Source organism: Anas platyrhynchos, chromosome 6 (genome assembly GCF_047663525.1).
Source record: "Anas platyrhynchos isolate ZD024472 breed Pekin duck chromosome 6, IASCAAS_PekinDuck_T2T, whole genome shotgun sequence".
Classification (NCBI taxonomy): domain Eukaryota; kingdom Metazoa; phylum Chordata; class Aves; order Anseriformes; family Anatidae; genus Anas; species Anas platyrhynchos.
The window spans coordinates 22773165-22800228 of record NC_092592.1 but is presented as its reverse complement, the minus strand read 5'-3'; the positions used below and the strand labels follow the sequence as shown (position 1 = coordinate 22800228).

At 40.1% G+C, this 27064-nt stretch overlaps 1 protein-coding gene and 1 pseudogene across 3 annotated transcripts in view; one reads left to right on the top strand and one right to left on the bottom strand.

Moving 5' to 3' along the window:
• The first annotated feature begins 14877 nt into the window (after positions 1-14877).
• ERCC6 (ERCC excision repair 6, chromatin remodeling factor) overlaps positions 14878-27064 on the top strand; it is a 47648-nt gene continuing 35461 nt past the window's right edge. Inside the window, exons 1-5 of one of the 3 annotated variants that reach the window (XM_038181187.2) lie at positions 14878-14999; positions 15769-16202; positions 18547-18667; positions 21744-21852; positions 23778-24501. In XM_038181187.2, coding sequence (XP_038037115.1) covers positions 15772-16202; positions 18547-18667; positions 21744-21852; positions 23778-24501 — 1385 coding nt within the window. In that variant the 5' untranslated portion in view covers positions 14878-14999; positions 15769-15771. The other 2 variants (XM_038181188.2, XM_038181189.2) reach the window with 2 other exon arrangements.
• On the bottom strand, positions 18004-18158 carry LOC113844070 (U2 spliceosomal RNA; annotated as a pseudogene).

Below are 27064 nucleotides of genomic sequence, written 5' to 3'. Positions count from 1 at the left end.
TCACAGTGGGTGAGTTTGTGGTGCAAGTAGGGCACATTTCCCCCCTTGATTTTATTTTGCTCCATCTGATCTGCCCTATGCAGTGGTTAATCTCCTGAACTCTATTAGGGTACTGGAGTGATAGGGAATTGAAAAACAGAATTTATCAAAAGAGCCAAAAGTTGTCCTGAGGAGCAGGATAGCTGATAGCTTTCCCTCAGCCAGAGGAGGTCAGGACAGCATTTTTAACACAGAGAGGAAGATGAAACACCAGTTTTGATGCTGCAGCAAAAAATGGTCTTACATGATGCTTTCCATCCCAGGGGCTTGTAAGATTCCTGCTACAGAAATGAAGTGAGGACCTTTCTCCCCCACATTCTTGTCCCAGGGCCCAGGATTTCCAATGCTTGATGCCTGAGTGACTGTTTCCTATAAGCCACCATTTGGCCAGACTTTGTTCAACACCCTCCTGATCCCTGTGGTCATTTCCCCTAGGATACAAGCCCGTTACAAACCCTAATTACAGAGCTCACTTAGCTCAGACTGGACAGACACTAGTTTTTCAGCAGAGGAGGCCTCTCCTTTCAGTCCTGGGGGAACTGGCCTAGGCAACCACTGCAACGAAACTAGCAGAGCCAGATTGTGCCTTTAAGGACTGGGACCAGATTCTCTGCCAGGTCACTCACGCAAACACTGTGTGGAAGGGAAGGGAAGCAAGGAACTTGCAGCCTGGGGGCTAAATCTGTACAGCTGTGTGGCCATTTGCCCCCCCTACCCAACCCATCCCTCAATTATTCAGTGGTGGCTCACCAGTTGTTTTGGAAAAGCCTACTTGACCATCACTGAGGAAAAATCCCCTTGCCTCTGATTTAACAGATCTAGCATTTTCAGCACAGTGATTCAGGCTCTTTGTCCATTTTACATTTCCACTTAGTTTTTTGAGAGTTTACCTACGTAAAGGCTGAGAAATTAACTTCCACTGTAACCCAGTATGTAAAACCAGGCTCCACTAAGAGCCATGGGAGCACTGTTACTGATTTTGCTTGGGCCATCATTCCACACTTTCCTATTGACAGAGGAGAGAGAAAGCCCCTGCTTTTTCCCCTGCCCCCATTCTCACTAGTGCTTGCTTGTTCTCCAAATCTACAGCACAATTTGCACGGGAAATTCTTTGTTATTTTTCCTTTCCTGTAGTAGCACAAATTTGACATGCAACAACCTTGGCCTTTTTGATGTCAGATATGACTCATGAGATAGACACTGGCTTTACTGATTAATCTTACTTATGCACATGTCTTATTTCTCCCTTATGACTTGCCAAGAGCATTTATTTCTGCTACACTAGGTACAAAATCTCAGCAATGTCTCCGGAGCATTACATATTGCAGACTCTGTCTCTTTGGCCCTCTACATTAATTTTCTTCAAATGACACCAAGGGGCCAATATGTTAAGTTTGCACTATTGGTCTGACAAAATTTTGGCTTCTATTTATAATCGTTTGTGTAAAATACATCAGTTTGGGTTAGCTTAGACCTATTGTGGAGGGAATTGGTCTAGCACAGATCATTCCAAAATTGCTTTCACTTTCTGTACTTGCTGAGGTTTGTGTTTTTGATACGGTGCAAATTGTGTCAGGGATACTGACAACTCTCTGATGTGCAATTGGAGGTGTACACTAGAAGGCTCTATTAATACTAGCTTTGGTCTCCTGTCCTTCTTAAGAGGATTTTTTTATAGAATTAAGTATTGATCCTGCCCTGGTTATTGAGGTGGATTCACAGCTGCATGACTCCATGGCCTATTGGCATAAACAACCTAAAATCAGATGAATATTATGAGCAGCAATATAAAAGATGCAAATAGGGCAATTCCAATTACAGATACGGGGAAAAAATCACAGTAAGGATAGTCAAACATTGTGGCAGGGATTTATAGTGGCCCAGGAATCTGGGGATATTCAAGGCTCAGCTGGACACGGCTCTGATCTAATAATCCACTTTGAGAGTAGATAACCTTCAGAAGTCCCTTCCAGCCTCAGCTATTCTATATTATGAGAAGGGTCCCTTAGTTAAATACAAATTGCACTGTATTAGGCAGTGTACAACATCTTTGTTCCACAACCACGTTCAGTCTTTGTAGTTTGTCATCTCTGAGGAAGGCCCATCAGATGTCCAAGCTTTATAAACATGTGCCGTCATACAGAACAGGGAAGACCCAGTTCCCCAGATCTGCAAGTCACACACCAATGCATATACCAATTCCCACTCCCAGGATACACACCTCAGAAAGCTCTGCACACCTCTGATTAGACCTGGACAGTGCTGGGGTGAGTGACCAACTACTACAAAAGCAACCTCTGCCTCAAGAGTCCCTGCTGGCCTCTAGGCACATGAGGTCTTCAGGCACCAACACAGCGCTGCAGCCAGTCACACAGCATAAACCCCAGCACAGGAGTCAGGCTTCAACAACTTGTATGCTGCACAGAGGCCAGCAATTCCCCACTGCCTGAGTAAGATCGCTCTGGAGCAAAGTAGTGCCAGGCTTTATTCAGATTAGAAGAAAGACAGGGTAAAAGAAACAGATTTGACAAATATACTGTATTTAAATATATTTTTTGTCCTATTTTTCTTAAGCATCTGTATACAAAAATCTAAGATCACTCCTTACAGTCTTCTCCCAGGTTTGGGAATATCCTATTTGTATATGACCAATGCTGCAGGGCTTCTGATGTTTCTTTAGGCTAACTAAACTCTAATAAATTTAGCTGTCGTGAAGCTCTTTGATATTTAGTCTAAATTTTGTTTTTGTTTCATTTTGTCATAACACTTCTGATTATAAATGAATGCTATCCCCAGATATTCTACAGGGAGAAGGACTGTAAAGCAGTGTGTTTTTATCCAAAACATTTTTGGAGAACACCAAAGTTCCCTAACAGCTAGAGGTCTAGGTTGGATCCTATTCAATAACAGAAAAAAATCCTCTCCTCCTTACGTGGTTGTTTCTGGATATGTTGAAACAAGTCTTGCAATCTTCCTCTTGTTGCTGGAGCTGTGAGGAATTGCAATGAGGTAGATCAGACTGCTCCTCTTGTGGACTCTTCCAGGACAATTTACTCAGACCATTCCTGGAAGAAACCTGGAAGCCTGCTGAATGCTGACAAAGTCATACTGGTTTCAGCAGCCTACCCATGAACACATTTTCTCCAATACTTCTGTATAGAGCATGTGAAGTGCTGCCATCTGCACTAATCCAGCAGTGCTGGGAGCACTGTGTTTCCAGCACTGCTGGATTCCCTGATGGTAGGGAAAAAGTTGTGCCATGCTACCATTCCATTACACAGAAAGGATACAAATAAAACATCAGATAAAAACCTTGGGCTTGGTAAGCTGATCCCAGATCTACTTTCAATTATTCTTGCAACAAGATGTAGGAATGGAGAAGAGTTGTGCCAAAGTCCTGAATGGACTGAATAAAGACTTGTATTTTAGTACATAACTTAATGGCTTACAGTTCCTGCTATGTGGCCAGACAGAAAGCAGAGCAATATCTTTTGTATCCAACTAATCAAAGATGCTACTCTGCCTTGCTTTACTTAACCAAACAGCAAAATACAAACCAGAGCTCCTACCTCCTAGAGGTATAAGACTGTATACCCTACTGTTTATTGGGAATTAAACTAAGTAAATGTAAGTTAAAAACATGGGACTATTCACTAAGGAATCTTGATCTAAAGCTTTGGCTTTTGATCACTTCACAAGTAACTAAGAAAAGAAACTGAAGAAGAAAGTGATTGCTCTATGTTCAGAAAAAAATATTGTATTATACATACAGCAAGAAAATATAGCCACACTAGAACTCTCCCTTGCAAAAAATATACTGACGTAGACAGGGTACCCAACACCTCACCCCTTCCTCTTTCTTGCTACATTGTAAATTCCAGCATCTGGAATTTAGGAAATAAAAGCTTTTCTATGTGTGCTTATGAAAAGCCCAACAAATTTTTGGAACTTCTAACTGTATCTTGCCATAATGAAAAGCCTCTTAGCAGAGGCTATATAGAGCCTGGATCTACTCCAGTGAAGTCTATGGAAGGTTGCTTATAGAGTTTAACTATCCGGGATCAAATCTAAAAAGATTCATTCACACAAAGAGCCTCAGTGAAGCCAAATAACTAGGCTTAATCTAGGCTGCCCTAAGATATTTCATTATAGATGTAACGAATTCCCTTTGAAGATAAGGGAATGCTTTAGCTGATGGACTTTATTTTGCTTTGGGCTAGATCTGTGTAAATCTGGAGTAATGACATTGACTTCATAACAATCTCAACCCAGATTTACAGTGATGTCACCAGGAGCAGCGTATGAGCCCTGATGGATCAAAAATGAACACTGAACTTTTGAAATGAAACATAGTCATAAAGTAACAAATGGGAAGATATTTTCTCAATTGCACTTGTGATTATTTCTAATTTGTAGTTAATTATTAATGTAGCCACTAAAGTCTAAGGATTCAAATAAATCAGCATAATTTATGTGAGGAGGTGACCATGGCTAATTAACTCCAATTGTTGGTATGTTTTTCTTTCCTGGGTAACCAAGGCCCCTAATGCCTGGGTGAGCCAGAAAGTCTGGTCTGCTTTGATATTGTATAGATATTTGAAATTTGCAGCTTATTGAAGGGCCCACATTTTCTTTATTATAAGTCTTTACAATTCAAACACATCCCAAAATGAGGAGCATAGAAAATTACGCTTTTTCTTAGGTAGACTCAATATTTTTTTCCAAATTATTTGAATTTTTGAACAACAACAACATAAAACACCAAAAACATACGGAAAGAGAAAACTTTGAGCATAAAATGTCCATATTCTTGAAAAGTCTCTTCTTCTGAGAGAAAAGCATTTCTGAGATACCTTTTTCCACTGGATTTGTAATGCCAAAGTGTTATGCCAGCAGCAAAAAAGTTAGGGTTATGCCATATTTTTAAATGTCATTTAATGTGCAATTAAGAAATCACTTCAGTTCCTGGCAAACTCTACTCATTCCTTTACAAAAGTTTAAGGCTCAGGGGGACCATTATCATAATCTAGTCTGATCTTCCACTAAACAGAGAGCCGAGCATCGAGAGGGAATATTTTGTGGATATCATTAGTAGTGAGGCTTTGTATACCCAGTCTGGACATTGAAGACTGCCTAGTGCCATTTGGAAGTCATACTATTCTTCTACTCTTAACCTACCAAACTTAATTGGTGGAGATTCTTACAGTAAATTTATTTACTCAGTCATTTTAGGAAATTAGACGATAGGGAGCTAGAATTATACAACAGAATAGCCATTTACCTCATGGATGATCTTCACCTTTTCACCCCACTCTAACTTGCATCAGATACTGCCTGCCATTAGATCATTGCCTCTAGAGGCACTTGATGGAGGTATGGTACCTTTTAAACCTCCCAATACATGTAGTTAAGCCTCTAGACTGAGTAAGAGTCCTCACTGAGGCTCACCTTGGGTCATTATGGCACAGAAGGCAGTCTACAGGGGCATTACTATTTCATCAGAGGTGTCAGTAGCCAGGACGTTTACCCAGATCCTATTTCAGCCCTCAACAGACTCTTTGCCTCAGAAGATGTCATGGTGTCAGGAGATCCAGGGAAAAATCCAGAGCTGAGGAGAAAGCCAGCCTTAGAACAGTTCACACAGGGGTGATACCAAACATTCTATCACAGACAAAAAATATTAGCAAGCCATTGTAAAGCAGCAAGATAGAAGATGTTTCCGAGGTATTCCTACAACTGATATTCTGGGCCTAGCCTGTAATCATGAGCTTTACAACAGTTTAATCAGCCTCTTGGCCTCATCATTTTCTAATTCCAACTTAATGCCCCCAGATTTATTTAAAACAGTCCAGCTGAAATGATTTTCTTGGCCTGTTATTTCACCATGTCACATACATTAAACCTGAGCCAAAGTCAGATCCAGTTCCGGACTGGTTTTAGGCCCACAGAATGCTTGTGCTTTCATTAGACAGAACATTAACAACTAATAACAATGCAATAGTTTGCCATAACTAGCGAGATATTCAAAAACACAGTCACAGATGAGACAAAAGAAGAAACTAATCCTCTTGCTGATATGGGCTTAGAATTAATATAGTATGAAAACAGTTTGATCATCAGAGACATGCAGACTGATCCAAAATGCAGCAGGGTTTGTTTGGCACCAAGCTTCCAACTTTGACTTCTTCCTAATGAAAATCAGCATTGTATATATTTCTGTATCTTTCCCCCAACATACATAAACTGATTTTAACCAATTTAAAGAAAAAAACCCTCTCAAACTACCAAAGTTCAGGGGCCTCTGTTTTTGCAGCTCCAACATTTTTACTAAGACATCTCCTACTTTGTGACATTTTAATTATTCACAGCACCAGGGCTCTGCAAGAGGAACATGCGGTGTATTCTCCATTTGCTCATTCATTAGTTTTAATTAAACCCTTTAATTTTATTTATGCTGTCATGGACTGATTAACAATTTGCAGCACAAACCAGGAAGTTTTAAACAGCACCTTGAGAAATCTTCCTTGCTCTAAACAGAGATCTGCTATAATAACTACAGATCTGCAGGATTGTGTCCTGAAAGGGAAAAGGAACCACATCAGCAGCTTTCCCAGCACAATTTTCTTTTAGCTGTTTAACAAAAGATATCTCAAGGCCTTGAGGTGAGGATCACAAATGATGAGGTGTCCAAGGAGTTCATCAGAATGAAACTGCAGACAAATGCTGTGCAAACTCCTTTATTAGAAGCAGTGGATGGCTGAGCTGGCGCAGCAGGATGCGTCAGGAACAGTGGATGAAGCCCCACTTCAGCAGAGACTCAGGACATTTTAAGTGTTGCCAAAAGGACAAAGAGCACTGCCTGGAACTTGTTAAAGGATAAGTTCATACAACAGCATAAGACATTCTAAGCAGGATCTTGATAGCTGTAACTTACACATTTTGTTATTCTTTTAAATTCCTGCCATCCATTTGAGGAGTCTGTAACTTGCACCTTCTGGCAACAGACCTGTCTCTTAAGACCTTCATTGTAGTGATCTTAGAGCACCTGAACCCATCAGCATGTATGTTATACCTCACTACAGTTCAAAAGACTTAAATCCACTGAAAAGAGCTGCCTGCCCACATACTTCAGCACTGCCCTGCTCAGCAATTAATTCTGTTCCCCAAATCTCGTAGCAGCCCTTCTTTTAGTCTTCACATCTGTTCTCTGCTCTCTGGCCACATTTCCTTCTCACAGCTGCTTCTGTTCCCATTTGCACACCTCAGCTCTGCCTCTCTTGCTTCTTCAATGGTGTTTCATCTCTGCTACCTGCCTGGAAACAACTAACTCACGGCACCTCTTTCCCCCTTTCCCTGCTAGGAATAGCTGTGTTCTCCAGCTGAGGGAAGGGGATAAAAACGTAGCAGAATAAGAAAAAAGCATCTTCATTGAACAGAGATTAGCAGATAGTTTAGCTCCTGGGATTTTCCTACAAAGCTACTTCCCTTCTCCATGAACCATCTTTACTCCTGAGAATAAGAAGTGAGGGAAAGAAGACACAATCATATACCCTCCCCACCTTGGTGGAATTAACTTGCAGGATTTTTAGCTACCTGTTCCCTTTAGAAATGCAACTTTGAACTCTCCTCTCAGCAAAATACATGCCTTATACCTGCCTAGGTTACACACCACCACTGTGAAGCCCTCAGGTAAGTATTCAAATTTTTGTATGACCTTTTCATTCAGCCTAGCAGTATGCAGTGTACAGACAAGGAAGCAGTCCTGCTATGGGTGAGGGAGCCATGCACTATCTATCTCTTATATGGTACAGGATCCGTGCTGTAACAGGAGGAGGTAATAGAATGAAAGGGGAGAGGGAAAGCCTCCTTAGGGACCACAATCCCCACCTACCCACCTCCATTAAGTCAATCACTATAATTTTACTTGGAGTCTTGCAATTAGGGAGAAATAAATACAGAGCGAGGCACAGGCATCTCATCTTCTTGGCCTCTGCTTTGAGTACAAACCGAGGCCAGACAGGGAGATCGGTTTGAGTGTGTCAGTGTAAAGTGAACTAAAACAACACAAGTCTTTATCCTCTGGCACAGCCTTCAAAATCCGCTCACACAAGAATTCAGCAACGAGCTATTAATAGAGGCTGAACTACCTCCAGGCCCTCTGCATACGGCTCTCCCGGGAGAGCCCAGCTAAGACAAAGCAGAGCAGGGCAAGCTGAATCTGCCTGCCTCATCATGAAGGTTGAATTTCACTCTGGCCAAGAGCTTTCTGGGCAACAAATGAGGCCTCCCATAATGTATTCCAATAAAAACAGAGGCTTTAAAAAGAAATCAGTGTTTTGTTCCCTTCCAAGAGACATAAATCGTTGCAAATTGCGCTATTTTAGAAGCCTTTGCGATTTCTTTTAGGCGATGACTCCCTCTAGTGTCAAAGCAGGCAGATGGCCTCTATTGGGTCTGACTCCCAGCCTGGTGTTGGAGGTGAGACTTCAGAGTACTTGAGTACTCTGTACAGAGTACTTGAATATCTTCCTTCCCTTCTCTTCCTGACACCGTCTGAGAGTTCAAACATGGTCTCAGCATGTACTTAAAACTAATATATGTTCTCTTTTTATACAGGGCTTTAAAAAGTGCTGAGAGCTATAAAAGATAGAGAGCAAAGACAAAACATGAACCAGTGATCTGGCTGCAAGCTCAGGAATGTTCCTCTACAAACTGATTTGGCTTGGAAGTCACTTGATCTCTTCCCCTGCAGAAACATGCAGCCCAGATAAGCAAAAAGAAGGAGTTTTCCTAAAAATCTGGTACTCTTGAGAACTTCTGTTTTATGTCCAGCAATGTTTGTTGGTAACATACCCAGGAGGAAATACAGATGAGCAATTTAACTAGGGCAAAGTAGTAGGAGAAACCTTGACTTCTGGAATTTGTTCTCACTTGCAGTCATGAATTTTCCAAACTAATAATGCATTACAAGCAGATTTCTGCAATTCATTTCTTAAATACACCACAGTAGGAAGAGAAAGGGGAAAAAAATAAATTAATTAAAAAAAATAAAAAGTTGTATTTCTCTGCAATATAAAAAGCAAAAACTACTGTGCTTGCCAACTACATGATTATTTTCAAAGGGCTTAGCAGCTCTCTTAAGTTGATGTATTAGCTTTATTACACTGGCGTGGCTCTGAGAGATACTTGCCACTCAACTTGCTGGTACAGAGATCCAGATGCTTTATTACTGTGGATGGAATTCCCATTTCTGCCAATGCTGCCAGCAATTCTGTGTCCTCCTGAGAAGTAATGCAGCCCCTAAACCATTTATTATCTATTTCCATCACAACTCCACAGTGTTAGCATTTTGTTTTAAAAGTGTCAGTGGGTCTCAGTGTATAGCATTTTCACCGCTAGAACAGAAACCTCCTAAGGTGTTGGCTCAGACCCACAGCTGATAGTTCATCAAGCAAGGACTGAAAACTAGAGAAGCTAAATCAATATGCACTAAAATCTGCCACCGACACCTGTTTAAAAGAACAGTGCTGCCTTTGTGTGCTAGGATACTCCATACCTGCCTAACTGAACCCTTTAGCAGAGTGTTGGGATTGTCAGCTTTTAAAAGTAGTCTCTGGAAGGACAAGTGTTCCCAGGTGATATCTCAGCTGCAGTGGCAGCATTTCTAGGAACACGCACAGCACAAATAACTGCTCAGAGAAGTTCCAGCTGGAACCATGGGTGTCCGTGCCATTGAAGACCTCTAAGCAAGTAAGGGAAAGTTCATCCCCCTGAAATTCAGCGTCAATATTTTACAAAGTTGCATTTGAGATTTCCTTCAAAATTCCATTTGAGTTTTTCCCTCTACTATTTTTTAAAAGGCCAGCCTTTCATTTAAACACACTTTTTTTTTCTTTCTTTTTTTTTTTTTTTTTAATCTGCTATGTTTCAGGCTACTTGATGTGTGTTTTTCATATCAAGGGGAATTAGTCCCTAGAACAACTTACCAAGACAAGTAGTGGATTTTATGTTGTTCAGTGCATTGAAATCAAAATGTCATGTCTTGCTAAGCCATGTGTGCTACCTCCACTCCAAGACACAGGCTTCATGTAGGAATTACTGAGTGAGAATTTTTGCTGTGTGTCATAGAAGAGGTCAGAAAAAATGATCTAATGGTCCCGTCTGGCCTTAGGCTCTATGAATCTATCAATAAATGAAAATCTTAGGCCTAAGCACTCTGGGACAAGGAAGGTCTTTAAATATTTAGCAAAGCACTGCCACCACTGGGACTGCTCCATAAATAGAAGCAGCAGTCACATGCCTGAGGCTCAGCCATCTCAGATCACCTTAATGCATGTATACAGTTGTGTGATGACAGCTCAAAGAAGATGTTCAAATACTGGGGTCACAAAATTCTGAAAATATAGAGGTTCAGATTAAATTTTTATTGGCTGGTCAGTCAAGCCTTTCTGTGTGGTGGTTCCTTTGCAATTTATGGTAGTTCATGTACAGGATTTCCTCAGAACAAAATAAATATGTCCTGTCCCAAAGTCCTTCCTTAGCCTTCAGTTTAGCAAAATACATACTGCAATCTGTGAAGAAAAGGCCTAATTAAAAAATCAAGAATGATGATTTGGCCAAGTGTCAGCAGGGCACACCCTTAACAGCATAACCAGACCACTTTGGAACCTGATAGAACCATCTCCTGCTAGGAACCAGGGGTTTATACACGGCAGGTTATTACTGGGTGTGTTGGGTACATTCTGGGATGTGTATACAGGCTGGGTGGCAAGTGGGTGGAGAGCAGCCCTGTGAAGAAGGGCTTGGGGGTACTAGTGGATCAGAAGTTCAGCATGAAACAGCAACAAAAACTTGCAGCCCAGAAAGCCAGCCGTATCCTGGGCTGCATGGCCAGCAGGGCCAGCAGGGCGAGGGAGAGGATTCTCCCCTCTGCTCTGCTCTTATGAGACCCCACCTGGAGCCCTGCATTCAGCTCTTGGGCCCCCAGCACAAGAAGCACATGGACCTGTTGGAGTGAGTCCAGAGGAGGGTCACAAAGATGATCAAAGGGCTGGAGCATCTCTCCTATGAAGAAAGGCTGAGAAAGTTGGGATTATTTAGCCTAGAGAAGAGAAGGCTCTGGTGAAACCTCATAAAGGCCTTCCAGTACTTAAAAGGGACTACAGGAAAGCCAGGAAGGGACTCTTTATCGGGGAGTGTAGTGATAGGACAAGGGATAATGGTTTCAAATTAAAAAAGTGTAGGTTTATATTAGATATAAGGAAGAAATTCTTTACTCAGTGGGTGGTGAGGCAGTGGCACAGGTTGCCCAGAGAAGCTGTGGATGCCCCATCCCTGGAGGTGTTTAAGGCCAGGCTGGATGGGGCTTTGAGCAACCTGGTCTGGTGGGAGGTGTTCCTGCCCATGGCAGGGGGATTGGAACTACAAGGTCTTTAAGGTCCCTTTCAACTAAAACTATTTTATTATTCTATGATTCTTTGTTTCTTATAGTATTGCCATGCCATGACTCTCAGGATAACATTTTACAATAGGAAACTGAATAAAAATGATAGAATAAAAATTAAACGACCGCCCCTTTCCATCTCATCACTGACAACAGACTACAGAACCTGTGTTTTCATTACGCAGTTCAGAATCAAAGAAAAAATATTTCTTCCTTTCCAAGTTATTATTCTATTTGTGCTTCCTTAGAAGCCTGGTTGCTTGTCCTCACAGACCACCATAAGTGACAGCTGAGCACTGAGCTCTTGCTTGACAAACTCTGCCAGGATCCTTTCCAGCCAGTAATCCTGCAAAGCTGACAAAGAAGGAGGAGGTCCACACAGTCTAATTTGCCAGCCGTACTAGTTCAAGTAAAAAAGCATAATTACTGTACATCAAAAGCTGCCAGAACCAGCTCCAGCAAGGATTAAGTGTCATCATTAATGCTTTCATGCTAGAGGGGTGAAGATTTGGACTACATTAACAATATTTAAAAACTAACCAAACAAGCAGAAATGCACCAGGGATGAACCAGCACAGAATGAACTTCAAAGGTCTATAGGAATCTACCCTTTCCACGACTTTAATGGAACCACATTGATTTTCAGCTGCTGGGAGACTTGGTTTTGGCAGACTTCAGTCAAATAGACTACATACACACCACCAGGGAGCATGACTTAGTTTACAAAAGACTAGTTGCACAACAGGTTTATTAATATGCTTATTATTAATGTCATTGCCAGTGTATATGGCATTTCACAGATTGATGACAGTGATCAATCTCTGCCTGAAAGGCCTGCCACATTTTTATACCATGGTTTCAGAGCACTCTCACAAAGACCATATATCCCCTCACTTACAGAGCATAATAGTGTTCTTCATGAGCAAGCTCTACCAGGGATGTTTGTAGTCCTAGTCAGGACAACAGCATGCAGGGATGCAAGACACAGACTCCTGATGACTCTTGAACAGGAGACATTTATTGCCCTTTTTTACTACTACATATACTTTCCCCATAGCCCCACGCACTGTCCATGTGCCCAAATCCGTCATACAGTTGGTTAGAGACCCTCAGACAGGCGCCTGGAGCCAGCCAGCAATTGGCCACTGCCCAAAGCACATCTTTAACACTGTAGCCAATTTACTTTATCTCGATCTTGCTCAAGTTTTTGTTTCTACCGCTTGTTTCCTCATTATCTCTAATTCAGGGACATGTGAAACAGTGTAAAGCCACCTGCAAATTCCTTTCCCACAACAGCATAACTGTTTTGTTCTGGAAGTACCTGCCTCAAAGCCATAGTATTTAATGTTGGATTATAGCCTCCCGCTTCTGGACTTAACACTAACAATATCAGCAATCCGTTAATATATAACAAAATCTTTACTCATTTTCCTCTCAAGCTTGAGAAAGAAGCAGCTCTTCATTTGAAAACTCCTCTCCTGGCAAATAATACAACACTCTTATTTTATTCTTCCACAACAACTTGTCTTTCCCCCCCTCATTAATCAGTTTCTGGAGAACTGAGCCTACCCCTCCATAATGTAGTTTAGTTTTGACAACAGTTTGATGTTGCTCTGTCCTCAAATGTCCCCCAGTTGCTGCCTTTCTCACTCTGCTGGAAGACTTTGCACTCCACATTTTCAGTTGTTGCAGCAATTACAAAACATCATTCCTTGTATTTAGAACACAGCAACAAAGGTTAAAAATAAGCCTCCTCATTCAAGTCTTTAAATGCTAAGTAAGTAATTTTTGCAGTAGTAGCATATTTCAGAGCAAAAGAAATAAAGGAGTATTTAAATTAAGCACATTATTATTATTATTATTATTATTATTATTATTATTATTATTATTATTATTATTATTTTCCTGCTGACCTTTCAGGTCTTGGCCTTATAGACCTGAAACAACCAGTTCTGTGTTGCCTTGAGAATTCTGGAGATTGGGGACAGGATGGAATAAGAGAATAGAAGGATGGGAAAGGAACATCTTCGGTCAAGGACTTGTAATCTTTGTTCAGGATAAAGCCAGGCCAACAACAACTTTGAGAGTTATTCATTCAAGATTGACACCAGTGGCTACTAAAGGAAATGGTTTAATTTCACAGAGAGCGGGCACATGGAAAACTCGGATGAAATATTTTTTATGCAGCTGTCAGTGCTAGTGATTTATGAGAAAAAGCAACAGAACTCCTACTCTTGGAGTTAACGTGTAGGGACTCTGTGGGTGTTTCAGATATGCAACAAATTTGTCAAGAATGTTCAAGGATATTTGAAATTCTTGAATCACTTGGCACTTCATTTATCAACAGCTCCATCAATGCACTGTGGAAACATGGCTGAGAAAATGTCAGACAACAATTGCCTAGAGAGACTAGGACTTTCCCAGTACAGGAGACATCGTGGAGAGAGTCCAATGAAGGGCCGTGGGGGAGATGGCTGAAGGACTGGAGTATCTCCTGTGCGGAAAGGCTGAGAACTGGGACTGCTAAGCCGTGAGAAGAGAAGGCTCAAGGTTGACCTTATTGATGTGTACAAATACCTAAAGAAACAGTGTAAAGAGGACAAAACCCTAAGTCTAATGAATGATATCTTCTCTCCCTGTGCATCCTAACCTATGTCCTTAAGCTTTCATGATTAAACAGCATTATGTCATCATGCACAAACATGACTTTTGCTGCTCCTGTAACTACCGTGACATTTCAGTCTTAACAGTCTTCTACATGCAAGGTAACCAATCGATAAGAACCAGGATTTGTTTGGATCAAAGGTGCACTATAAATGCATTTCCAGTACCGGACAAGCTTTCTTTCTCTGTTGGTGTGTAGCATTTTGTTGAAGTTAAGTGTGGGAAGGGTAAGGCGTTATGACTTACTTTTACCCACGCCCTGAACAATTTACAAAATAGTATTTCTTTAAACATCTGCATCATTTCAAGTCACTGCAAAGCGACGATGGTTAAGTACACACGGAGCAGGGCAACTAACAGGCAGGTGAAGAAAGGAACTCTGTGGTGAATCTGAATGGCAAATTGTTCCCTGAAGCTGAGTTCAGCTCTAACTGCTTCAGTATGTTTCTACAAAAGTGAACAAATAAATATCCAGATCTACTACGTATTTGTCCTTTCTCAGTTGGCTCAAGGCCGAGAGCAAAATAAATATATATATGAATAAATAAATCGGTTCTGCCGGCCAAAAGAGGAGGAGCTGGTGCAGGACCTTCATGGCACTGCAGTGGGGCGTCTGAAGGACGGGGAAAGAACGGACAGAAAGCCCAACGAGCCTCCCAGAAGGCTCTTATTTTCTGCTTTTGACACTGCCAGAGAGCCAGGGAGAAAATGGGAGGCCACGAGGAAGATGAAGGACGCCTCCTCCTACAGCAGCGCCCCAAAACCACGGCGCAGGCGCAGGCGGCCGAGGAAGTGACGGCAGAACGGCGGCGCGGCGGGGCCGGGCGGTGGTGGCGGAGCTGCGGCGGGGGAGGTGAGCGCTGCGCCCGGCGGTAGCGGGGAGCCCGGCGGGGCCGGGCCGCTGCGTGCCCCCGGGAGCCGGTAGGAAGGAGCGGGGGGTGGCCGCGGCAGGCCGGCTGCACGGGTGAGGTCTGCACGCAGGTGAGCGCAGCCTGCGCCCGCCCGGAGGTGAGCACCAGCGCGTCCTGGCGCAGGCTGGAGGGCTCCGAGCAGCGGCAGCGCCCGGTGCCCCGGTGCCGGTGCCGAGGTGCCCCGTGCCTGTGCGGGCTGCAGCCTGCGGGGCTGTCACCGGGCTGGGCTGGCAGGTGCCCTGCTCGGGTGTTCAAGTAGTTTCTGTGTCCCTCCAAGAGCCAACTTGACAGTTTTGCCACTCCATCCCCCTGAAAGCTCGTGTTAGGCTGTTTCATGGACTCAGTAAACATCAGCGGGGTTGTTGTTGTTCGTCTGTTTTTTGGTTGGTTGGTTGGTTGGTGGTTTTTTAAACTACGCTGTCTTACTCTGTTTTGACCACCTGTGTTTTTGTTTCTGGGGTACGTTGTGTTGCACGTGTTCAGTGGTAGTCCTCTGGAGCGTGACCGTTCAGGCAAGACTCCCACCGCTCCCTGGTAAGGGAGTCGTAGTTGCAGGCAATCTTTTTGTCTTAGTACCAGCATTTTTCAGGACTGTCCCGTGTTGTAATATGCATATTGTTTTGCTTCTATTTGGTCAGAACCTTTGTGAGAAAGTGTGCAAATGTTCTTATGACAATGTGGTTCTTACCATTCTTTGATGCCTTTGAACAGAGGATGCCAACAGAAGACAACCACCTAGCAGACGGTATTCAAGAACAAGACACTGGTACTACTGTAAGCAATAATCACCTCCATAATGCTGAAGAATCGGGAACTAAACAAGAAAATGGCATGTGCAACAGTGAGCTGGGTAATAGTTCTGGAGTTCATGAATCTCCCAGCCAGCCATCCACATCTATGGCAGGTCCTTTGGAGGTGCCCAGGAGAGGACAACCCCTGTTACATATCAACAGGCAGCAGATTCAGTCCGTTTCTTGTAGCGCACAGGCTGCTGAACTCAAAGGTTTAGGAGTTGATGTCTATGACCAGGATGTATTGGAGCAAGGAGTTCTTCAGCAAGTAGATAATGCAATTAATGAAGCTAGCAAAGCAGCAAAAATAGCTGATGCTGAGAAGGAGTATCAGTTGGTGCTGGATGACTTAAGGTAAGCTTTGTGTCCTTACTTAAACTTCTTTTCTGTTACTGGTAATCAAGTGAGGCTCAATGTTTCATGTTTTTAAAATTGGAACATAAAAAGGTTTTCAAAGCACTAGATCACGTGTACTTTTCTGAGTTATCCACCTTTTGGAAAAAAAATCACATCAGAACAATGAAGCATGCGCTTATTTGACTCATTCAGTCATGCATCAAGGCAGTAGGGGCATAAGACATAGAGCGCATCTCCTTTTTCTGCTTTGATGCCTACCTTGCAAATATACATGTCTGTTTCCTGGCCAGTGAAGGGCTGTGTTATAGTCTGTTATTCAAAGTTATATTCAGGAAAGTACCACTTCTTCAATCCTGCATGCTTCATGTGGTTACTTGCTTCTGGTTGTTTTCTGTAACTTGCTACAGTTATTTTCTGTAAGTTGGATGAATTCGTAAGTCAGTGTACTGCATCTATGACAACCTTATCACAATTGTTTGCAGGAAGTACTTAAGGACACCTTCAAATAATCAAACACTTAACTAGGAGCCACAAATCTAATTAGCTTATCCAGTTATTGAAAGAGCAATACACAGCACTGTTACTTGATATTGTCCTGATTTTCTTTAAAAAGTGTCACCGAAGTTTTTTTCTTACGCCTTTATTTTCGAAGTCCATGTACAGTCTTAAAATTAGATTTACATGAGGATGCAAATGGTTTGCACAGACCTGCAGAACCTCTGCTTTTCCTCAAAATCAACTTCTGGACTTGCACTTTTCTAAGGCAGAGATACAGTTGATTTGTTGAATAGAGGGACCAACAGAAGTAAAAATGTGAGTAGAGCATGATAGAGTCCTCTAACACTGAGCATTTTTTTGAGTAGTTGGTAATGATTTCATAGTAGAGGCAAAATTTGTGTGAATCTCATCGTGTAAGTAGATGAAGAAGAAGAAAAAAAGTGGTTGAAGTTAGAGTTAAATCCCACAGTCCTGTTACATAAAGCTTTGTGGAAGAGTATAGTAGCAGTAAGTGGCAGGAGACCTTTGGGTGAAGGAAGCAAAGGCCAATAGGTCAGACACCATCTGCAAAAGGATGCTGTACCTAAAAGCAACAAACAAGAGGAATGAGGAAGGCAATGGTATGGTTCAGAAGTGTTGAAGGGGAATGGAAGGCTGAAGGTGTGCAGACAGCACTGATAGCTGGCAGAACACATTTAGGACACCAGTCCAGATTAGAACTGAAGAGAGGTAAGTGATCTAACAATTAAGGAAGCTATATAGTTCATTTTTTTTATACAAGGGGATTTATGGCTGCTTTACAGGTGTTGTTAAGTTTTCTATGATGTTTTTCATAACTCTTTGAGATGCTTATTTGTATATCTTTATTAAATATTCTGCTGTTTCAATCAACAAGCACAGATTTATTGCTTCTGACGGTGGGGGTGGTACCTCATTCTTGCAAACAAATTCAGCAGCAGTAACAGATTATACTAGATTTTAGTAGGTGGTTCAACCAGAATTTCCTGTTGTATGGAGAAATATGGAAAATGGTTATGCATAAATAAAAAAAAAAAAAAAGTTTAATGTACATGTGCTGTTAATTCCTTGAGCTAGTTTGTCTTCCTGAAACTGTATAGGTAAAATAAATTGTCTTCCTATATAACAGCATGGAACTGTTAAAAACAGGTTTCCAAAATGAAAGCATAGTATTTTCCATGTAGATTATTTTATGGTATCATAGAAGTATGTAGGTTAGAGAAGACATTCATGGTCTTCAAGTTCAATCATAACCTGACCTACTGAGTCCCATCACTAAACCATGTCTTTCAGTGCTATGTCCACAGTATCAGGACAATGCACAGAGTGGAGGGAACAAGCTCCAAATCCAACTACAGAGTTCAAAAATTCATTTAATATGAAGTACTCTCATTGAGAACTTATCAAAGAGTAGATACTACACTTGATCTTAGCTGGTTCTGCACCACTTCCATCCCTGGCACTTGTCCCTGCAAGCTGTGCTTTACTGCATTGCAATTCGTTTATCTTTAATGATGAAATAAGCCACTGTCACTTCCTTGTGAGCATTATCATATTTGTAATTCTGAATACTAAATATTGCAGTGGTTTGTCTTTTCTTTTGAAATTTTAGTATAAGCAAAACTTTGTTTATGAATATTTAATGATGTTTAAGTTCTTATAGTGTTCCGTGTTTCTACTGATGTTTAACTATAAGATGCTTATTTAGAAACCTACCTTTAGTCTTTTTTAAATCTTATGTTAAACATTCTGGAATTGTTTGAATTGTGAATGTTCTATTTTTCTTTAGTAGAGCTGAATAGTACATTACAATCTTGTTTTTCAGATCATGCACATCATCTCTGAAACAAATAAATAAAATTATTGAGCAACTTTCACCTCAAGCTGCCAACAACAAAGATATAAACAGAAAACTAGATTCTGTGAAACGGCAAAAATATAACAAGGTGATTAGATTGCATTAATTTCCTGCTGACAATACTTACCTTTTACTTTGACTGAAGTTTTGGCTTATGTGATATAATTCTTTTTTAATTGTATAATTCAGAGTCCATCTAAAATCGCTGTTTCTTCCCTTTGTACATGATCTAATATTCTACCAAAAAATGTAAATAACTAAAGATGTGAAAGAGAGGTTGTAGAGAAGTTGTTGGTTTTTTTTGTTTGTTTGTTTGTTTTTGGGGGGGTGGTGCAGGGAGTGATTGTAAATTTCAGACCAAGCTGTAAAGCTGATGTTCCAGGGCTTGCTTGGAAGTCTGTGTTGTGGTTTAACCCAGCTGGCAGCTAAACACCACACAGCCATTCGGTCATCCTCCCCTCTCCCTCTCTGGGATGGGGGAGAGAGATGGGAAAGTGAAGCCTGGGAGTTGATATAAAGACAGTTTATTAAAACAGGAAAATAACAATAATAATAATGATGGTAATAGTACTGCTACTAATAATGTGTACGAAACAAGTGGCGCACAATGCAATTGCTCACCACCCACTGACCGATGCCCAGCCTGACCCCAAGCACCCGGCCCCCCACCCCAGCTAGCCCCCCCTATACATGTATATTGTTTAGCATGACGTCAGATGGGATGGAATACCCCTTTGGCCAGTTTGGGTCACCTGTCCTGGGTCTGTCCCCTCCCAGCTCTTGCTCTACCCCCAGCCTGCCCATTGACGGAACAGAGTGAGAAGCTGAAACGTCCTTGGCTTGGTGTAAGCACTGCTCTGGAACAATTAAAACATCAGCATGTTATCAGCACTCTTCTCATCCTAATTCAAAACATAGCACTCTACCAGCTACTAGGAAGAAAATTAACTCTGTCCTAACTACAACCAGGACAGTCTGATTTGCATTAATTTTAATTAATCCTTCCCAGTAGTATTTAGAGAAATAGCAATGCATTGTTAGAACACGATGTAGTTGATCTAAATCTCTGCTCTTGTGGTCTTCGTCTCCCATCTTCCTTTCCCTAAGTCCTCTGTCACTGTCTGTGTCTCTCCTGTACCAATACACATCATTCCCCTCTATGAGCTATTCTAACTCACCAACTTGGCAGAAGCTGCTCTAGCTTTTTCCTGCCAAATAGTAAGTCAAAGGAGCCTGTAGAGCAACCTAGCAGACATCAGTGTAATGTAAGCAGTAGACCTATACATCTGTGAATAGGAAGGAGACTTGAGAAAAGGGAAGCTTGTCCTGGTCAGGAATATAGCTCTTAGACCTGCTCACTGTCTCATGGAAATGCACCCTAATAATTGCTCTAATGGCCACCTGACTGAAAAGCTTTCAGACACTTCTTGCCACTCTCAGGTCATTTGCCACTGACTCCATTCAGTTTGTTTTTTTTATATATTTTATTATTCTTTTGATCATTTCAACAACTTAGATGATGTTGTGCTCACAACTTGTCCATTAAAGAGAGTAAGTACTGAATAGTGGTACTGGACTAGAACTGAGTAGCTGGAAGTAGCAGGAAGAAATGCATTAAACTGCACTTCACCTCTGAAGTGTTATCAAGTAATTGTATGCTGTATTTTCTTGTTTTCTTATTACTTGAGTAATTTATGCAAGTGTTAGTTGAAGTTCATATCTCTTTGGAAATCCATTGTTAGCCATCTCTAATGGCCTTTGTACGGTAACTATCAATCCCTGTATGAAAACTAAAATCTGTAAAAGTGGTTCCAGTAACCTCAAGAGTCTGGTTAAACTGCAGCGTGTTTGAAGGGAGGCACTGTATTTGAAGCTGGTCTTAGACAACTTTTTTCCTGCAGAAGTGACTTTCAGTACTTTTCCTTTCGTAGTAACTTATTAAGAAAAAAAAAAAAAAAAAAAGCTAGGTAAAGATGACTAAATTATGCCATTAATGAGACAAATGGGAAATTAATGACTGTTATAACTTTTTCCTTAGAGATGTCATACAGGGAGAGGTTTACAATACTTTGGTAGCAAGGATAATGGTGCATAGGAAGGAGGTAGTACAATGTAGCATACATGGATACACTTACAGTTTGTGGTTTAAAAAGTGCTACATAAGGACATAGACATGCTACTGAATCTTTATTGACAAAAAAAAAAAAGCTTTTTGTGCTGTGAACTCCCCCCCCCCCTTTTTTTTTTTTTTTTTTTTTTTTTTTTTTAACTCAATTATGTCCCTAGGTAGGTGAGGAAATGTTTGGAGAGTGGAGTGGAATTACACATGTGGAAAGTTGCATTGCCTATGTCTTTGTATTACTGTTTGGAATTTCTTGTTTATAAATGAAAGTTAGCAATACCAAAGAATTGCAACATTACTGGTAAACACCCAGTTGAGGATATTGCAGTCAGATAAAAGGTGTAGCAGAAGAGCTAGGTATGAATCATTTTCTTAGTGGTAATGAGCTATGTGTGTTAAGACATCTGTAATGTTGAATTTTTCACTTATTTTTCAAAAGTATTTAACTTTGTGGGTTTTGCTGGTAAATTAGCTGTGATCATTCATGAATTAACTGTATAGAAATGTATATTGACTGATGGATTTACATTTTCTGTTTCTTTCTAAGCAAACGTTCTAAAACTTCTGGGATGATAAATAAATCTTATTAAATTTTATAGCTGATTTTAGTGGCGTATTACCCAGTAATCCAGTCTTGCAAATCATGAACAATTTCTTTGGTATTCTCTACATATCGCACAAGTGCAATTAACAGGCTTCCTTTGCATAGTTATAAAGTGACTTTGAAAGTCACTTTGAAAGATTGACATAAAAATGCATAACAAACATGTAAACCTTCTGTGTTTAAATAATCTGATCATACCGCATGTGTATTTTAAGGTAAGTTACACACAAAATTGTTTGTGTTCTATGAGTCAATGCCCTACAGATACATGGTGACAATATTTTGCACTTCCTATTTTAAAATTGAATACTTCAAACATTTGAATATGAATTTCTGTTGGAAAATACTGCAAATATTCTAACTTAAGTATTGCTTAAAAGGATAGGAAGTCTATGAATGAGATTAAAAATTAAATGATGTATCTAATTTTCATTCAAGGAGCAGCAGCTGAAGAAGATCAATGCAAAACAAAAACGTCTCCAAGCAATTCTTGGTGGAACAGAGATTCTTGATAAAATAAGTGAGATTGAATTTGAGGATGATGAAGGTATGGGAGAAAGCTGGAAGTTCTCTTACTTTGATGTAATGCCTTTTGTTGTTTGATGGTAATTTGCAAGATCCTTGCCAATAAGGAAATAAATTTCAGTGGTTTGTTTTCAAAAGATGACTAAAGAACGCTTATTCTCTGCACCTGCAGAATTGCAGATCTTGGCATATTCATATGGGAAGTTTTAAAAAATGGTTGTTAATCCATGTTCAGCTCAGTAGGGATGGCTGATGCACATTAGAGTATTGGGCTTAATAAATTGGAAATCTTAACATTTTTTTCACAGCTAATTTGATAAAGATGACTAACATCATGATTGAATTACATTTTATATGCTATCAATCAGCATTAACAAAATTGTTTTTTCTTATTGTTGGGAAATAGCATTAGAAATGGATGGAGGAAGTGTTTCTTTTTTTTCTTTTTTTTTTTTTTTTCAGGCTGTATTACATTTAAGAATAAAAGGAAAGAAAGAACTTCTTCCAGAACAATATATTTGTTCTGTCAGTGTTTCGTATGCAAACGGTTTTCACTGTTTACTTTCTCACTGCCTACTGCAAACTGAGCTGGGATTTTGTAACTACAGCTCAGCTTGGCTGTATCTTGCCCGCCATCACTATTTTCAGTATTCTGCAGGGCACGCTTGGGCCCATACAATGTTGTTGCCCTGTGCATTTACCCCACTTTGGCTGTCCTGTTGCAGAGGTGTAACACCTGTCTGCTGTGTGTCCACTGCAGATGTGGATTCCAGATTTCACAGAGCTTTTTTTTTTTTTTTTTCTCTCCTGGCTCAACAAAACTTACTGGGTGTGAAAACCTCAGTAAAGTTTTCATAGCAGAAAATCATCTTTAAGCCTTTTTTCTTGTAGCAGGCTCATGCAGTAAGACTCAGGCACCCCGTGTGATGAAATGTAGTTAGAAAGTGAATGGAGTCTATGACAGAAGAAGTGGGGTTCAGCAGTTCCAGGGATTCAAGAAACTGAGGGGCTGGAAAAGAAGGGCTTTCATGCCTGATGCATTATTGTTACTCATTAAACATGCTTTAGTGATAAATATGGTGTTTTTAATGAAACAGTAGCATGCTGATGATTCTGGTATAGCTACTTCGAAATTTTAGACCATTAACACATTTCAGGCTGGAATTTCCCTTCAGGTTCCTGAATTCAAGAGATTTCCTTCTTCTATGGTTTCAGATACCAGTTGTAACTTCAGTTAACTGTGTTAATAAGTATAGTAACTGTGTGTGCAGTTTAACTGAAGCATTCTTCTATAGTAATGCAATGTGTAGCCAATCTGACTTTTAAAGTCGTAATCCTAATGTTAGTGTATTAGTATTGTAGAGTAGGAAGATAGTGTGTTGTTGGTTTGTTTGTTTTTTAAGCATGTGGGAAGACAATCTTTTATGTGTGCCTTGATATTTGTGTCTCTGTCCTGGTATGGTTAATGGAAATGTCAAATTTCAAGCTCATGAGTAGGACTGAAAAGTCAGTAATAAAAATAGAAATGGACAGTGTTGCTCCATATGCAATCTGTGGTTTCTTGCAGTGAACAGGATATGTTGAATTGAAAGCATAGGAGGGGCACATTAGAGTTCATGTGGTGTTGAGGGTTATTCATTTATGGTTGGTTTTACTGCTGCTGTGGGTAGTTCCAACGGTATTAGCATTTTGATAGTGGGTGTAATCTTTCCTATAAGAATTTTTGGAAGTAGTTTGAAGTTTAAAAAAAAGTCCTTTGGCTTTCTGTTTTATTGTTTTCTGTTTTTTGGGTTGTTTTTTTTTTTTTGAACTTCTTATATTATATGTTAGTTTGGAGCTGTGTATAAAAGTGAATGGATTTAAAGTTTGAAAAAAAGGTTGTTCCTGTATTTGAGTTATTCAGGACACATGAAAGGTATGATGAATGTTCTGACTTTTTTGTTTCAGAACCTGGTCCATCGTCTCTTGGCAGTATGCTTATGCCCGTTCAGGAAACAGAGTGGGAGGAACTTATTCGTACTGGCCAGATGACCCCTTTTGGAACTAAAATACCTCAGAAGCCAGAGAGGAAGGCACGACGATTAATGCTAAATGAAGCGTCTGATTTCGAGAAGTATTTAGCAGACCAAGCTAAGTTGTCATCTGAGAGAAAGAAGTTATCCCTTCACAAAGGAGCAAAGAAGAAAGCTCAAGCCAAAAATGTTCAATGCATAGCTCCCACATCTACTACAAAGGAAAAAAAGGGTAAATCCCTGTCAAAAACAGATAAGCGGTTAAAAAAACACTTGAAGAAACTTCAGAGGCATGCCCTTCAGATTCAGCCAAAATCAGGGATTCCAAAAGAAAAATATCCTGAGACCAAGAAGCTGAAGCGAGAACAGGAGGACGATAGTGGAGACTCTGAGTACGTACCTGATGAGGAGCTCTTTGATCCAGAAGAAGTCGAAGAGGAGGAAGAATGGGTACCTTCTCATGCTAATAATGATTCTGATTATGAACTCAAGAATTTTTCAAGAAAGGGAAAACATTTGGTGAAGAGAGATTCTAAAGAAGCTGAAGAGGATGCTGACTACTTTCCAAGCTCTGAGGAGGAAGAGCCTACAGTAGGGAAGCGCAAAGTAAAGAGATGGAGAGATGATGGAGATGAAGACTATTATAAACAGAGATTAAGGTTAGTCCTAGACATTTTATTAGTAATATTAACAAATGATATTGCACATGTGAAAGGCAGTTTATAATACACAGGTAGGAATTGGAGTAAGGAAAAGGAGATGGTCAGAAGAATCATAGCCTTCCAAAGAGGAATCAGGCTTACCTCTTAATTATAATGGCTTTGCTATTTAATTTTTCTGATTGCTATAGGGTCCTTCAAAAATAAGTTATTTCAGTATTCAATTTGTTTGCTATTTGCAGAACTGTGAATGTGCCAACAACAAAGTGTATATATAAAGCAACGCTTACTTGGCAGTGTTACTGTTTACTTAAGTGGTGCTTTTGTCTGCAGATCTTTATATCTACTTTTCAAATATAGATGATTTGTTCTGTTTGATAGGCAAAATTACATGCAGACTGACCTTTCAGAGGGAGAGCACTTTTACAGCGTGAGAGAAATCTTTGGTTTGGTTTGGGATGAGGTGGGTTTTTTTTCAGCCCTAGTTAATGGCTAGTCAAGAAGAAATTCCTCAAACATATCATAGTTATGTACTATTTTTGTAGAATCCATTCACTTATTGAAATATGGGGCAAATATGTATAGTGTATCTGGCTAACAGGTTTATTTGAACATCAGTATAAAATGGATCTTGAATTTAAACTTGTGAAAATTCATACTAGAAAGGACATCATCTGTATTGTTCGATTAGCAAGTGATATTTCTTGCATAGTTTAGATAAGTAATAAAGACTGGATGTTCATATTGCTATGACTCAAATCTAAGAAGAGCTGCCCTGTTTGACAGTGATTTTTTTTCCTCTTTTTGCCCTTAATGAGGGTGGTGTCCTTATCTAAAGAGGTAGTGGAAATAGTAGTAGTAGTTTTCTCTTGCTACAATAACCTCAGGTTGTAAACTGTGTAAGATTTAGAAGGTAAGTCAGTATCTTCTATTAAATAGACTAGTATAATTAGGTGGTTAAGTGTAGCTAAAGTGTCAGGAACACAAGCTATTTCTGAAAATGGCAGTTGAAACACCAGGTGCTTATCTATAGTTTATGAAATTTATATCGCCTGGGTGTCGATGGTTTCTCTGTAGCTATGGTGTGCAGTTGAGATGTCTTCTCTATGGATAGCATAGCTGTTGAGCTCCTAACAGTAAGACTGCAATGTTTGCATTTTCACTGCTGCCTGGAAAACATCTTTAAGGGTTAACGAAGTGATGTGTAATTTGTTAAGCTCTTAAAATGCTAACTAGACATGCCAGTAAAGTTAAGGAATAGTTTTTACACACTGGGAGCCAAAAGATCAAGATCAACTAAAACAAATAAAACCATTTTAGTGTTCTGTAACTGCTGGCATGTTATCTCTTTTCTGCTGTAACTGTTGAGCTTCGTATAATGAATGTCAGCCTGTTGATAGCATGCTTGCTTTGAATTCATTACTTTTTGTGAATGTCCTTCAAGTAGTTTATAGCCCTTCAGAAAAACATAGATTCCAAGTTGAAAACAGCTGTCCTAGAGTGAAAGGAACAATCGATACTAGGGTTGTTGGTGAAGGGTGGCTAATGCAGTGGAAAGGCATAGCATGTATAACGGTTGGGAGACTTAAATTTTACAGAAATATAAAACCTTACAGAGTTAAATGAAGCTCTATCAGAAGAAGGGGTATAAATGCCTATCTTTTCACATTGTGAGAGCCTGAGCTGCTGTGGAGAAAGAGGTATATTCTGGTAGAAGTACTTGCACGGTTTCAGAATTGTTCCTGGTAACAGAACTGTCAGTAAGAAGAGCCCAACTTGGCTTTCACGTCTGAGATTACTAGAACAGATCAGAAGCTGACATGAGGCGTTAGGCTGGCAATCCCAGGATGCTGCTTTTCAAAGTTAAAGCGTAGTGTTATTGCTCTTGAATAGAAAATTTCAACAGGAGGCTAATCTGAGCAGTGTCCATAGGGTCAAAAAGAAATGTGTTTTTATTGGATGCATTAAAAAAATTAATTGTATTTAGTTGGTAAAATATGTACTATTTTATTGAATAAAAGTGTGTTCTTCACATTTGAATTAGACCAGTATTAAATCATTTTTAATTCAGTGTTTTCATCAAGAGTAATTTATTTTGATTGAAAGTTTTAATATGACTCTCAGTTTAAATTCATTCAAACACGTTTTTTAATAACATTAAGATTGTGACAATTTATCCTTAGCAAAGTCATATTGTAGACTACATTTCTTTTGGTTACTAAAGTTACAATAAAAGCCTAAATGAATTTTAGAAATATCAATAACTGTAATTGCCACCAAAACACTACATCTCTTAAAAATTTCATAGCTACAGTTATTGTGGCTGTTAAGCTGCAGCTGTCCACATTGACGTTTTTATGCTGACACCCCCAGGTAATCTTCATTATGGGAAATGCCATGAGAAAATAAAGTGTGGTGAATTAAGAAACATATTAAGAATGCTATAGAAATTCTGTCATTTGCTTACATTTATGTCTTATTTCACATCAGTTTTACTTTTGAATGCAAATGAATGGGTGAGATTATGGTATATTTTACCCCTGAGATAGGCAAGGCAAAGTCC